The sequence below is a fragment of the Antechinus flavipes genome, chromosome 1 (assembly GCF_016432865.1).
Source record: "Antechinus flavipes isolate AdamAnt ecotype Samford, QLD, Australia chromosome 1, AdamAnt_v2, whole genome shotgun sequence".
Taxonomy (NCBI): Eukaryota; Metazoa; Chordata; class Mammalia; order Dasyuromorphia; family Dasyuridae; genus Antechinus; species Antechinus flavipes.
In genome coordinates this window covers 193,314,160-193,329,623 of record NC_067398.1, presented here as the reverse complement: position 1 = coordinate 193,329,623, position 15,464 = coordinate 193,314,160, and the positions used below count along the sequence as shown (strand labels likewise).

At 32.0% G+C, this 15,464-nt stretch overlaps 1 protein-coding gene across 2 annotated transcripts in view; it reads right to left on the bottom strand.

The window, feature by feature from the left end:
* YTHDC2 (YTH N6-methyladenosine RNA binding protein C2) overlaps positions 1–15,464 on the bottom strand; it is a 76,884-nt gene that overhangs the window by 9,516 nt on the left and 51,904 nt on the right. For both annotated transcript variants that reach the window (XM_051994439.1, XM_051994430.1), the window contains exons 20-23: positions 14,005–14,277; positions 11,764–11,890; positions 8,034–8,239; positions 6,552–6,747 (exon numbers count right to left, since the gene is read on the bottom strand). In XM_051994439.1, coding sequence (XP_051850399.1) covers positions 6,552–6,747; positions 8,034–8,239; positions 11,764–11,890; positions 14,005–14,277 — 802 coding nt within the window. The remainder of the gene's footprint in view (positions 1–6,551; positions 6,748–8,033; positions 8,240–11,763; positions 11,891–14,004; positions 14,278–15,464) is intronic.

Genomic DNA, 15,464 nt, shown 5'->3' with positions numbered 1-15,464 from the left:
TAATCTTGTACTCCCTACTCAAATACACTGTGCTTTCATATATGCTCTCACCAACAATAAAGATCACAAATTACCCATGCCAACTTTATTCAAGATAACTCTTGTCTTCTGTCTCCTTGCAAATTTATCATAAATAGTCTACCAGATATGGTCTTCTTCAGCTGTCCATCAGTTCTTATTCATGTTTTCCAGATAATTAACCCATTTCCTTTTTTAAGAAATCTTATTTTTGAGGACTTATGTTTTACTCTTGTTCTTCACTGTTCTTTTTTCACTGTTGTTATGATTTATTCTAGCCTGTATACACAAACATACCATATCCTTTACCATTACCTTTTATGTGATACTCATTTTTAATTTCTTGAGAAACTGTAATATTCCATAACCTACAAATCTAATATTGGTTTTAAAAAGATGAACCTATTGTATCTGGGAGAAATATGGGGCCACTAAAAGAGCTTTGCAATTTCCTAACATACACTGATGAACAAGCACCATATTCATCCAACAGCATGTTATAATCAGGGCAATGAACATTTTTCAATCACCTGTTTTTTCCTATATGGATGGTAAGACCAAACTCTTTTGAGCAGTTATGGATGTTTTTCAGGAAACTCTACAATGTTTTCAGGCTTAACAATTACTATGATTTCAACTGCAAGTAAGAGTGGATGGAGGTCTTCATCAACTATAGGCAATCTACTTCAACTTGGACTTTATACTAGAATTCTCTGTGACAGTGGCAAACATAACATTAACAATCAAAGAATTGGTAGAAGCAACAATTCATGCACACAAGATTGGCTAATTTCTTCCATAAAATTAATGATTCTTCCTTTTGCCTTTAATTTGTTTTGGAGTCTGAGGCTCAATGCATTAACATAAATATAAAAACCTAGTGATTAAGAAAGAACTTACCATCAAGGCAAAAAACAAAGGCTGGAGAGTTTTGTACAACTAAATAAATGCTGTATCCTTGTTAAATATACTTTTTATGCTGCTGATGCTGTTATTGCTATTGTATCATTTCAGTCATGACCCATTTGTGATTTTCTTGGCAAAGATACTGTAGTGAATTGCCATTTGCTTTCCCAACTCATTTTATAGAGAAGGAAAATGAGACAAAGAGGATAACTGACTTTTCCAGGGTCACTAAATAGATGCTTTTTGGTATTATTAAGCAAAATTAATTTTGCCAAATAGTCTACAAGTATCCCATTTTGTTGCAATACTGACTCTGAACTACTGGACCCACTTAAGTCAGGTCAATACACAAATCATCAAAATGATGATCTGGGATTTCATAAATTTACGTATTCCTTCCAATGATGCAGATCACAATCCAGACTGGCTAATTTTCATTTTTTGGCCTCCCCAAAGTTATCTAGAAGACATCTACTCAATGCATTTCAGGCCTACCTTCCTCACTTTTCCCATTACATTGCATAGGAGTCAGTGGAACACTCTAGCCACCTATATACCACCATATGATCAACCCATCTTTTTCTTTCCCCTATCTTAATATTAACAAAATCTTTTCTTGTTCTTCAGAGTTCTTCATAGGTTATAGATGCCTGCTCACATTTATTACGAACCCTTTCACTATATTTTCTGTGTTGAGGTTTAGTTCTTCAAGTAAGTGGTGTTCCAGGTCTCACTGCTTTACGGGCAACACTGGTAATATGTTTATATTGAAAAGAGGGACTTTTGTTGTTATGGGAAGCTTGGATTAATAAAAGCAACCCAGTTCCCTCCTGTTTCTACTTTTAACTCTAGGCTCAACTCACTGTTCAAATGTATAGGCTTTGTACAAGCTCTATTGGGTGTCCATGTTGAAATGTTTTAGATGAAACATGCTGAAATCAGAACAATAGATATTTTTCATCTACTTGTTTTTTTCCATGAGGATCGACAAGCCAAATTCTTAAGTGATTATAGATCTCTTTCAGGAACATCTGTAATGATTTGGGGCTCACTGCAGCAAATACAACATCACCCTCAAAATAAGAACATTTGGAGAACATTACCATAAGGAATCCCTCTTCAACTTGTTTTGCTACACTGGATAGTCTCCATCACAATAAATACTTGTGACAAGTGACAGTTGTACTATACCATGCCTGAACTTTAGTCATTTCTGCTGTTACATCTTCTAAGGAATCCTAAAAGATTTTCACGTTTAGGAGATGGGAGATAAGATATATCATGTTGAAAAAGACTCTGGAAGTTAGCCTTTTTTAAAATGAAATTTTATTGAAGATATTTGACCTTTTTGTGTCATCAAAATTTCCTTTTGTTATGCTTAGTTCTTCTAGTTATGTTATATAATATTTTTTAAAAGAAAAAATAATCAAAAATGATTAATTGAAGTCTAAAAAATGTATATAATGTATTACAATCATGGATCATCCATCTCTGCAAAGGGGTGGGGTAGGATTTGCTCTTTCCTTGTATTATAAAGGACTGAAGCTCTTGAGGCGATGGACTGAGGTCCATTGGAGCACTTAAGGCTAATTACCGATTGGACAATACTCTATGGGCATGTGCTTGGGGAATGGCACTTCCCACTATCCTGTGCTGGCTTGATAATTGGTATATACAGAGAATTGTAGGAGAGACTAGGGGGTGGAATAAGATGAGCCAGAGTCACTTTGGCGGTAGATGAGGAAGGAGGATATTGTGGAGAGTCTGTGTACATCCAATTCAATCCTACCTCTAAAGACCAAGAATAAAGACGAAGGACTTTTGCTTATCCTGACTGGCTAATTCTAAGGTATCCAGGGTGCTAACCCGGTCATCACATTGTATCTTTCTTTTGAAGTCATGTTTGCTTTTTATAATTTTGTAGCATTCACTTCAGACTTTTTTTTTGAGGATTCTTTCCCTTTTAGTTATCAGTACATATGGCATTTCCCCTTTGATAAGTTGATATGATAAGTTGAGTAGCTTTTCATAACCAATAAATACTGAGCACAACAGGATATCATTCTCTATATAGTCCATTGTGAGAACTCACTTGTGAAAGTTTGCTTATTCATTATTTGTAGGGAAGCCCTCAATTCCTCTATAAGATGACTCTTGGAAACATCTTGTATGGATAAAAAAGCAGGCATATACATCCTTTTTTAGTATCAAAAAATCTAGGTGTCTTCTATGTACTATATACTATGTATTCCTTTGACATCATGGTGACATTATGGTTTCCCTGTGATCTGGAAAATCTACATAAAACTTTTTGGTTCTTCCTTCATACCAGAAATTTGAATTTTTTCTTTTATGGGATAATGACAGTACCTTATTGTAATATTTGGCGTACATATTTGGTCACAGGCTCTGAATCACCTGATAGCCTTCAAATGTCATCTGCAGCTTCCACAAAACTTCCAAAGCATTTCCATTTAATTTCTTATGTCATTCCACAATATACTGAAACTGTGCTGGGGAAAGTTACAATGTGGAAGGAATAGCTTTATATTTGATTAAATCTGGTTGCTTTTTCCATCTTTGTCCTCTTCGTCTGTAAGTACCTAAGAAACTCTGATATTAGAGTTCAAGTGTGGTGGTTTCATTATCCTTGCTGATCTATATTGTTTTTGAACATTTTTTCAAAATTTTTCCATTTTTCTTCTGTTTATAGACTTTTTTCCCCCGGTTTCACTTAAGATGACTTGCCATACTTAATTTAGGGTGGTTTTATTCTCCACTGCTTCTGTGTACCCTATGAAATAATAGGATCATAATAATTCATCACCTTTTATTTCATAAGATTTTGCTGATTAATTTGTATCTTAATTTTGTTGCCTTTGTCAGCTTTTTTTTTATTTGGCCAGCAAATCAATTATTTGCAAAAGTGCTTTCTGGAATCTTTTGTGGTCTCCTTACTGTAGGAATTAATAAATGTTGGTTTAACTTTTGGATGAAATTATTATAGTTGATATTGATGTCATTTCTGTTGTCATTTCCCATTCTGAAGTAGCTTGTTTAAATAATTCAGAGTTAAATTACCTGAATTGTTCACCATTTTTCTTTATTACAAATCCTAACCTTAGCTATATACATATAGGTGACTAAGCAATAAATTCTTTGGCAGTATGTTTCTTTTTTAAGCTAAAACATTATCAATTTCAGTCTTTGCAAAGTTACTTCATGCTTACTTTGTCCATTGCCTACTAATTCTTTTTTTGATGAAAATTTCAATGACATGGAGATGTAACACTTCTGGCCCATGTCCAAGTCTTCAATCAACTTCACTTCTTTCTCCTGAATCATACTTTCCTATATAATTCTTTCCATCTTCACCTTTTCCTTCATTTTCACTAAAGTCACCAAGTGTAGATGGATTTGATTTGGCAGGTCTTATCAAGGTGTTTGTAGAATTCCTATATTACTTAATTTTAACCCAGAACAAGAGAAAACATACATAAAGTGCTTTACAAATCTTAAAAGTATTATAAAAATATTATCTGTTGTTATGTTTTCAAGATGATATGAACAATTCTGATGTGTGTATGAGAAAGACCTGGTACAAAGATGGTCTTTAAGATTATGGCTTGTGAACTACTTACTCAAATGATTTAATAGCACACAAACTAAGCATAATGAGATTTTATGTATACATCTTTCAGTAAATTATATACTAAAAATATGATATTTTATGAAACACTGTTTAAGAAAGTAGGTTCGCTCCCTACTTATATCGTCCATTAAGAATTCCTCTGAAGTGTAGATTATTCTTATAAAATTGGATTGGAAAGTAGGTGTGTGTGTGTGTGTACATATATATCAACAGTTGTTGACAGGCTTTTGAGCTTTCTATTTAAAAAAAAATTTTTTTTAAAGTTCATGTCTTTCATATCTTGTCTTCAAATAACCTGTGAATCTTAATCACTTAGCACCCTCTTTATAAGATTTCATATTTTTAACTGGTACTGTTGCTCTTGAATATCAGCTCTTTTTTCTTGGCAAGTAAGTCAAGTGTTATCTAATGAGGGTAATTTTTAGATCTTTTGGTCTTTTTTTCTCTCTTCTGGTCTCTCTTTGATCTCCTGGGCAATTAGGTCTGTCAGTGAAATTTCTAAAGGAAACTACTATACTTAGCATCAATGTATTTTTTCGTTCAATATATATCCCATTTTTAATATTGAAAAGTTATTTTAAAAAAGATTAGGTTAAAGTTATTTTAATGCATACCATATTTTTCTCAATTTTTCTTTCAGTTTTGTATTTATTTTGATTTTTGCTCTAATAAATTATTGGTCTGAATGTATAGACAGTCAATTTACAAATTACTTCCATATAAACAATGAGTTGGTTCAAATTTCCTATCTGTTAACATAATAATATGTGTGTGTGTGTGTGTGTGTGTGTGTGATGTGATGTCACTTAGTGTTCACCATGTCCAAAGCTTTCCAAATTTTTTTTTTTTGAAGAAAGAATTTATGATGTGGAGTCACAAGTTAATTCCAGAAACCACAAGTTTTGGCCTCTCTTTGTATTTATTCCAGATCCATACCTTCCAATGTTTTTCACAATTGTCACACTGTTCTTATTTCCATCTTTGTACTTAAGTCAAATACGTGTTTGATTTGGAGAATTAACAAATTCTTCACAGAACTGTTCTATGACTTTGTATTCAGAAACATACACTGCTGTATAAGTTAAATTTGTTCCTATGGTAGTTTTTTTGAGAATACTTGGGCACAACAGTATTTCATACTGTCCTATGAAATGATGTTTCTTGTTGCCTTTGGACACCTAATGAAAGTCATTCCATCAATTCTTCAATTTGCATTTTCATGTGGCAATTTTCTCCTTTGTAATGATTTTAATTTATAATGAAAACATTGTCATCGATATGATTCAGTTCTTCCATTAGTATACCTACTATTTTGTTACTGGTCAAAGATTTCATATTTAGAGCTAAATTAAAATTGAGAGATGGTCTAAAAGCTGTGTAATTCTTAACATTCTCTATTCACTTTTTCAGAACTCTGTCAATGACACTATAGAAATTGAAGAACTAAAGGGTCATTTTGCATTTTTCTTTTTTCATTTGTTTTGCCTGTTCAATGAATTTATTATCAAGTGGACAACCTGCTAGTGATCCTATTTAGCTAGGTAGGTTCTTAGAAAGGTGACTTATGCTGCTGAGATCATACTCAAAGCCTTTCTAGTATAGTATGACTTTCTAGCACAGTATGACCTATTAAACTGGGGATATATTTGTTTCATGAGAAAATATAAAGGGAAAGAAACTTTACATTGCACTTTACACATAATGATAGTCACTGGGTATTTTTTTTTTTTACTTCATAATATTCTTGTTTTAATAAGAACTTTTATTTTTTATTTTTTTCACCCCAAGGCAATTGGGGTTAAGTGACTTGCCTAGGGTCACACAGCTAGGAAATGTTAAGTGTCTGAGGCCAGATTTGAACTCAGGTCCTCCTGACTTCAGGGCTGGTACTCTATCCAATGTACTATCTAGCTGTCCCCTAATAAGAATTTTTAATTACAATTACTGAATTTTATTCAACTGAGCATACATTTACCTCTAAAAGATGAAGGTTCCTGAAGAGCATTACTTGCCAACCTCGCTGGCCCACAAAATACTGAAACAGTGACAGGTGTCACAGCAGAACAACATCGGATATTGGCTATTCTGTGTGCTCTGGTCATTTCATCATATATAAGCCAATCTGTGGGGAGTGCTTGAAGAGCTGCTGCTTGGCCATTAGCTGGAGGAATCTGTTAAAATTACAAAAAAAGAAGTATATAGAATTATAAAAACTAAAATATATAATTACAAAATTATAAAAATATCTTATAAAAATATTACTTACAGACCAAGTAACAGTATTGCGGAGTCAAACGAGATAGATCATTTAATAACTTTTTGGGCATAATTCCAGATTCTCTCCAAAATTGCTGGAGCAGTTCATAATTTCACAAACAATGAATTAGTATCCCAATTTTTTCACATTCTCTCCAACATTTGTCACTTTCCCCTTCTATCATTTTAGCTAGTGTAGTAAGGATTTATTGTTATCTCAAGGTTGTTTTAATCTGCATTTCCTTCAACAATAATGATTTAGAACATTAAAAACTTGATTATAAATTGTTTGATTTCTTTACTGGAAAATTGCCTGTTCATATCTTTTGACCTTTTATCAATTCAGGAAATCTTTGTAATGTTTAAAATATTTATAGCAGCTCTCATTGTGGTGGCAAAGAACTGGAAATTTCATGGATGCCCATCAAAAGATAAATGTTAGCTAAACAAACTGCTATATATGACTGTGATAGAGTAACTATAAGGAGCAAATGATTTTAGGAAAAAAAATATGGAAAGATTTATATGAAATAATGAATAAAATGACTAAAACCAAGAGAATACTCTTAGATGTTATCTGCATTCAGAGAAAGAACTGATAAATAGAAGCATGCATAGGATAATTTTATATATATGTCTGTGATATCTGTGGTTGTATGTGTGGATATGTGTGTGTTGAATGGTAGCTATCTCCAGGATGTGTGTGGGGGGGGAGAAAAAAAAAGAAAATAAATTTATTTGATAATTTTGCTGTATATTTGAAAGGAAAAGCAAGCTGGACATAACATATTTGCAGTTTCACATACAATCACCTTTTTTATTGTAGTATGTTATGGTACTTGCTTTATTTGAGAAATTAAAAATAAAATTAAAAATTATAAAAATATTTTAACTCTTACTCAGTTTACTTAAAATATTTCAAAATATGAATGTTTTCTCATGAAATACATATGTATTCTAAAATATGCATTATTACCCCAACTGTGAAATCTATATTTCCTGAGATTTAATTTTAAAACACTCACTCTAGTTCTCTCATCTCCTTATCTCTATCAAATCTGCTTTTTACTAGTGTTTAATCTTACATAGTTAAATGTTTCAATTCCAAAAGAAAGAAAACACACTGATTCTTGGTTTTCTATTCTTGAGCTAAATTTTATTCTATTTTTTCTGCATTCTAAATGTGAAATGAAAAATTTACCTTTTTATATTGAGGTTGACTGAGAACAGAAGTTGGATGAAACCGTACTTTTTTCTCCTTTGGTCCTGTTAATACTACATTCTCTCTGTCCACATGAACTAAATTAGGATACATGCCTGCCACCAATGCAGCTTTAACTACAGCCCAATTTTCAGAATTTGTGTTAACATCCCGTATGTCACCACCACCTCGTGCTCTAACAAAACCTAGAATGGAGAAAACCCATTTATACATTATAAATTATTCCCAAACTGAACAAAAGCTTTTTCTTTTCTTTCCATTAAGTTAAATATAGACATGTATACACAAAGATTTATGATATATCCCTGTCTTGAAAACTTTTAAATTGGGAAAAGCATTTCATGAGTAATCCTATAACCTTAATAAACAAAGTCACAAACTCTTGGGATTGTTTCTTAATCTATAAAATAAATGGATTTGATGAGATATTTTCCTACATGTCATCATTCTATGATCCCTATACCATATTTTTGAGTCATCCAAGATAAAGGTAAGCAGCTGGGAATAAATGATGTCCTAAGATCTCTTCTATTTATTATTTGAAATATTAGTCCTTGACCTATGTCAATTACTAGGTGCTACCACAAATGGACAAGTGAACATTTCCAAGATCAAAATAAATTATATGTTGGCTACAATGCAAAATGAAATCATCAAAAACTTTTTTTCCTTTCTTATGAAACTTTACTCCATCCTAATAATAGCATAAATTTTTGGGGGAGGTCTGGAAGTATTTCTCCATTGAATTGCCATCTTCAATAACTGATTCAAAGTTAATATTCTAGAAGGAAACAGAAATTTAAATGTTCTCTTAAAAAGAACAACAAAAATAGGCATTTAGTGCTGTTTAACAATTAGATGCTTTTAAAAATCTTTACCAATTTTATTTTAATCTCCACAATGTCTTATTTTGGGATGATATTGGGTTCTCAAAGGCTCAACAATGGATATGTATGTTTCAGCAGATTTTACCACACTGGAAATGCCTCAAGTACTCCTCTAGAAAAAGAATAAGTCTTATTCAAGAACCAATCTAACTAAATACAAAGAAGCTTGTTGCTAAAAAGCGATCTACTTAAATGATTACTTCTTTGACCTTACCAACCACTGAAAGAGAAAAATGTAAAAGCTATTAATTCCATACTACTTCCTTCTGCTTTTGCATTAACAATGGCAAAATGGCAGAAAATACAAAGAATCAATTTTCAACTATTTATCAACATTAATTTAGCTGTTGGTACTTTAAATGAGAGATTCTTGTAAATGACCATTGAGTGGATGTAATGTTAGAAAAGTTGGCTAATAATAATTCTGCTATAAAAAAGAAAAAAAGAAAAAGAAAAGTTGCAGCAATTGTTATGCTTCAGTTTCTTCTCAAAAAAAAAAGCAAAGAAAGCTAAGTTGATTTTGCTATATGCCCCAAAACAAAAAGAAATATTATTTTACAGACTAGTTGGTCACCAATTGTATTCTAATATTCATGCAAAAAGAATATCATGGAAATAACTGTAACTTATGTAGCAATACTTTTTTACAGAAGTTTAAAGGATGGAGGGTGGAGCCAAGATGGTGGAGAGCAGACACGACTTTCTGTGACCTCCTCTGACCTTCTCTCAAACCAACAGGAGATTAAGTCTCTAAACTGGTTTTGGATTGAGAGAATACACAAATATTTGGAGTACAACACATTCCCAGAAGAAGATACTTTGAAATAACTTCACAAGTCTGTTTCAAAAGGGCAAGGGGACAGTCGGCTGAGGCCAAATCACAGTGCAGGGAGCCTGGGGCAAGGAGCTGGGGCAGGAAGTCAGAGCATTGTAGCTTCACACCTTAGAATCTTCCATAAGCCCCTTAGGCTACACAGTCCTAGTTGCAGGTGGGTGGCTTATTAGATTTGCTGCAAAACACCCAAAAGCCTTGATTACCCAGAAATGGAAGTCAGTGAGAAAAATTGGCCCCAGGACAAACTAAAGCAGCTGTTGCTCCTGTGCCTTAAAAGCATACCTCAACCCTTTAAAAAATGAACAAAAAAGCAAAAAGAACTCTGACTATAACAACTTTTATGGAGAGAAAGAAGAGACCTCAAACCCTGAAGTTTCCAAAGGTAAATCAACCCCAGATGAAGTCCCAAAGGGAGATATGCTTCACAAAGCCTTCTTTGAAGATTTCAAAAAGGATCTTAAAAAGAGAGTTAGAAAAAAATGGGGAAAGGAAATAAGATCTTTGCAAGAGGGAATGGGAAAGGAAAAACTAATTATCTGAAGAAAACTTCCTACAAAATAGATTTGATGAAATTGAAGAAGCACATAAACTCTTTACAAAATAGATATGAAAAAGAAACCAATTCATTGAAAACAAGAATTTGTGAAATGGGAAAAAAAAGGCAATCAACAGAAGTTTAAGTGATAGAAAAATTCTATGTAAAACTTGATAAAATCTTCCAACTTAAATCAAAAAGCACTGATTCTTATTGGCTTCAATGAAATGACTGGAAAAAGCGAAGATGATGGGAAATATATGGCAAAACATGTTTCAAAAGGAAATGAGAGAGGTCAAAGGTACCAACTATACAGAAACTTTTAGTCTTTACATGTAAATACTTTCATCAAGAAAAGAACTGGTATACAATGAAAATAAGCAAATACTGAATAATATTATTAAAAAGGAAATCAATTGCATTTTAATAAAGGAAAAGATTTATTATTGATGTGGTATTTATACTTGAACCAGCTATATGTGTAAAGAAGGCACTGAACTTGCTAAAGGAGAGGTGATCATAAAAAGATTACTTTAAAAAAATGATATATAATTAAAATAATTCAATTTTGAACTATTTTTTAAAAGAGTTGATAATTAAAAATAGAAGCAGATAAGAGAAAAGACATCAACATAATAAAAAATAATGTTATATCAAAGTTTAACCAATGTAAACACTAGCCATAACTAGTCTAATTAAGTCTAACTAAATGTTAGAGTCGAAAATGTTCCTTAGTCATGAAACTCTCAACTTAACTGAGAGATAGATGACAGCCATTATTACAACAGTTTAGAATATAGTCATTTGTGAAATTTCATGAAAATGACAGGTGACCATGAGTTGTATCATATCATAAACTGAGAGAAAGCAATGTTAAAACCAGGGTAAAGAAAGCTTGGCAAAAGATTTGAATGATACAAAGTTATCTGAAGAATATATGAAGATGAAAATAAAAGGAAAGTTAACAAATGGAAGAAAAAAATGGGAAAAATCTCATAACACATCAAGCAAAGTAGAGCTAGTACTCTAATACCACAATCTAGATGTCTTTATAGGTGAGACAGAAATGTTACTGAACAAAACAGACTAGAAATGCAGTAAAATTGAATGTATATATAAGAAAAACATATTGAAGGTAAAACAATTAAAGGAGGGGAAATAGCAAAGATGCTGAAAACATTTTAGATCTTATCAATAATAAAAGGTAACCATTACAAGTGGATATGTACATATATTATTTTGTAGATTTGTTACAATTTCAGATGTTTCAATATCAATTAAAAAGGAGAAAATATAAGATAGACAAGTAAAATTCCATTAAACATTTTGTTAAATCTAATGTGTGCAACCTGTTATGTATCCTATATGGCAAAATTAACCCATCATGAATAAAAATAACATAACTATGAACCAATGTTTACACTCAACATAGTAACTACTTTAGAACTTTACCTGATGCTCTAAGCTGACCAAGCAACTGAGTTCTCATGCCTATGATGATTTCCATTGTAGCTTGTGAAAGAAAATTCTTTTCACAAAAAGCTCTTTCCCAGCCATCACTTCTTGCTTTCTGCCATGCCTATAGAAAAAATTAAACAATATTTAATGGACATATGCAAGGCAGTATTACTGAAAACTAAGACCTATTTTATCTCTATTTTTCTTTTCTTCTTCTGATATTTTAATTAACTTTTAAAATTAAAATTAATTAACTTTAAAAAATTAAAGATGCTAATTTAGCATCTTTAGAGATCTTCAAGAGGGGAGCCTCTTCGTATATTAATTGATCAGTAAATCTTTAGAGATCTTCAAGAGGGGAGCCTCTTCTTATATTAATTGGTCAGTAAGGTCCCTTTTAACTTTCTAATTATTTGGCTTTGTTATCTTCTAATTTATTAAATGAAGCAAAAAGTTCTTAAATTGTTCTTTAAGTGCAGGGAAGGGCATCAATGATGTAAGCAAGCTACCTTAAGCCCCAAATTGAGAAAGGCCCAACAATATTTAATTTACTTTTTACTTTCTGTTATTGCCATTCAAAAAAAAATTATACATTGTGATTGATGGTTCATTCATTCTCTTGTTCTCTTAAGATTGAGGAATATCCAATCTCTAATGAACTTCAAAATAATATATACTGCAAAAATTTATACTTCTTAGGGCAAAGCCATAACTCTCACCTTCCTTGATGGGAACTGAAAAGTAAGGATTTTGTAAACTGTCTATGCAGTAATAGAAGCTGCTCTTAAAAAAAAAAAAAAAAAAAAAAAGAGAGCAGCAAACATAGGAAGCCAAAGAAATTACAAAGTCCTCTTGACCCCATGCCATTCTTTTCTAACCAAATTCTCTGTTTTGAGGGAACAGAAGTAAATTAAAATAAAAAACGCTAAAGAAAACATTATTTCAATATTCCTTCTATTGGGCTTATCTGTCTAGAGGCAGGTAATAATATTTAGTAATCTAATGGTCCCATCAGCTAATAATTCTTTGTATATAATAGACATATATTGAATTTTCAACTATACAATAATCATTGCTAGCTCCACGAACATCATGTGAGCCAAAAACATTCACTCTATTTACTGGGTACTAGATGTATGTGCAATTATATCAGAAAACTTTTTTAAAAATGGTACAGAAATAACACAGAATTAAAATAAGAGATCACAAGATATCCAGGAAGGAAATTCAGTGTTTTGGCCAGGTTCCTTAGGCTTTTCTGACCTTTTCCCTATACCTAATTATTAGGGCTCTCCCTATCCTCAAATAAATATGTATGTACTCACCTTACATCTTATATGCTCCCAAGAAAAAGTAAGCTTCTTGAGAGAAGGGGCTATTTTATTACTTGGTACCTAGGACAGTTCTATGGCACATACACTAAATAAATGTTTGTTAAATAAAATTGTTGACTTGGCCTTGGGGAGTTGTCTGGGATTCAGAGAAGTCAAGTGACATGCCTATGATCACAGGGCTAATAGGTTGCACAAGTAGAATTCAAACTTAGCTCTTTCTGCATCTAAGAACAATCCTGTAATCATCATATCACACTACCTCACTAAGAACTATGGTATTAAAAAGCAAAAAGAGATACTAATAATTCTTAATGCACAAGTTATTGTTCAAGTAATATTATTCAAATTTTTTGAAATTACTATTACCAAAAAAAGGTTAAGGTAACATGTTTAAATATTTTTAGAGTTGTGATTTCATGAATACAGATATTTCCCTTCTATATATATATAGATAGATATAGATATAGATATATAGATATAGATATAGATAGATATAGATATAGATATATGTATGCATGTATGTATCACAAGCATTTTATACTTCAGTAGATAATTTCATGAGTTTCTATAATCAAAGATATCCATCATTTGAAGGTCAACCTTCTAGTGAGAAATTTTTCAAAATGTGGTATATTAGAACTCAAAAGACACCACTGGGCTAATACTCAAAGTTTTTGTAGTTTGCTGTAAGAGCTTTTGTTGCACTGCCATAAGTTCCAAGTATTAAATATATACAAAAAAGGATTTTAGCAAGAGTAATGCACATAACATATGGTAAATGTGACTAAATACTTTTGAGATTTTACTGTTTGAGATTTTAAGTTTTACCTCCCCCATGCTATGTACACCTGGAATCTCTAAAAAACCTGTACCCTTTCTGTATATTAAATGATGACAATACCTGAAAAGCTCTTAGAAGTGCCATATGGTCGCTAAAGGTGCCTGCTGTAAAACGTTTCCTACACAGCATGGCTGCACGCTTTTGAGAAGCTTGTGTGGGTAGCACAAAAGGATCTCTATATGCTAGAGTACAGGCAATGGTAAGGATAGGGTCCAGACACTTCAAAACGACAGCACACAAGACCATTTTACCAAGGTGAGGTTCAACTGGCAAGTCAGCCAAATGATATCCAAGCTCAGTCAGATCTTCCCATGTATCCATGGCATCTATTGTCTAAATAAATGACAAAGCCAAGTTTAACTATTCAGGTAATCATACTAAACAAAATTATATACCAACGTTAAAGAAAACAAAATAAAATATTTTATCACTATTTCTCAGAAGTGACTTTCAAAGTAATCTAATGTAGCTCCATAATAAATCACAAATCTTGTCTACAAGAATCCTAACAAGGGTCCATCAAGTCTTTGTGTGAACATCTGGAATGAGGAGATACTCAGATAAATCTACCACCTTAAAATTGTTATCCAATAAATCTAGTCTCTGTAGCTAGATAGAGTTAAGTTTGATCTCTTTTCCACATGGAAACCTTTCAAATGTTTCAAGAGGGACACTGTTTCTCCATCTTCTTAAAAGAAACATGACAATTTGCTTCAAAAACATTTAAGAGGTAAAATATTACTTTATTTTTATTGTTAATCATCCTTTTACTTAAAAATAATTTTTATTAATTATATGAAAGAATGTTCCAAATAACTAATAATGAGAAAAGCAAATAAATGAGAATTTACCACACACTCAGCCAATAGACAAAGGTAACAAAAAAGGCAAATGGTCACTGTTGGAACTGCATACACTAGGCACACTAATTTATTGTTAGAACAGTTATGAATTGCAATAATTACATAAATTACAAGAGTTACCACTATTTTGGAAAGCTACTAGGCATTTATATCAAGGAAAATGTTAAAAAATATTCCTATATACACCAAGATAATTATAGCAATACTTATTGTCTTGGCAAAGAACTGATTACAAAACAGATGTCTACTGATTAGTAAATGGCTTAACAAATTGTAGCATATGAAAGAAATGGAGTATTGCTGTACTGTAAAAAACTGATAAATATGAAGACAGAATGTAGATGTACACGAACTGATGCAGAGTAAAACAAACAGATCCAAGAAAACAATATACATAATGACTACAGTAATGTACATTGAAAAAAACAACAACTACATAACAAATGAAAGTGAATGTAGCAAAATTACAAAGAACAAGCAAAGACTCAGAGATATAAGAAGACACCTTCTACTCTCAACTTCTTTGCAGAAGTGGGAGGTCCATAACTGTGCAACACTGTATATATTTTCAGGTTTTTTTTTTTTTTTTCATTACATTGACTGATTTTGCCTGTTGTCTTTTCTTCCTCTTTTTTCTTTTAAAAAAATATTCTGTTA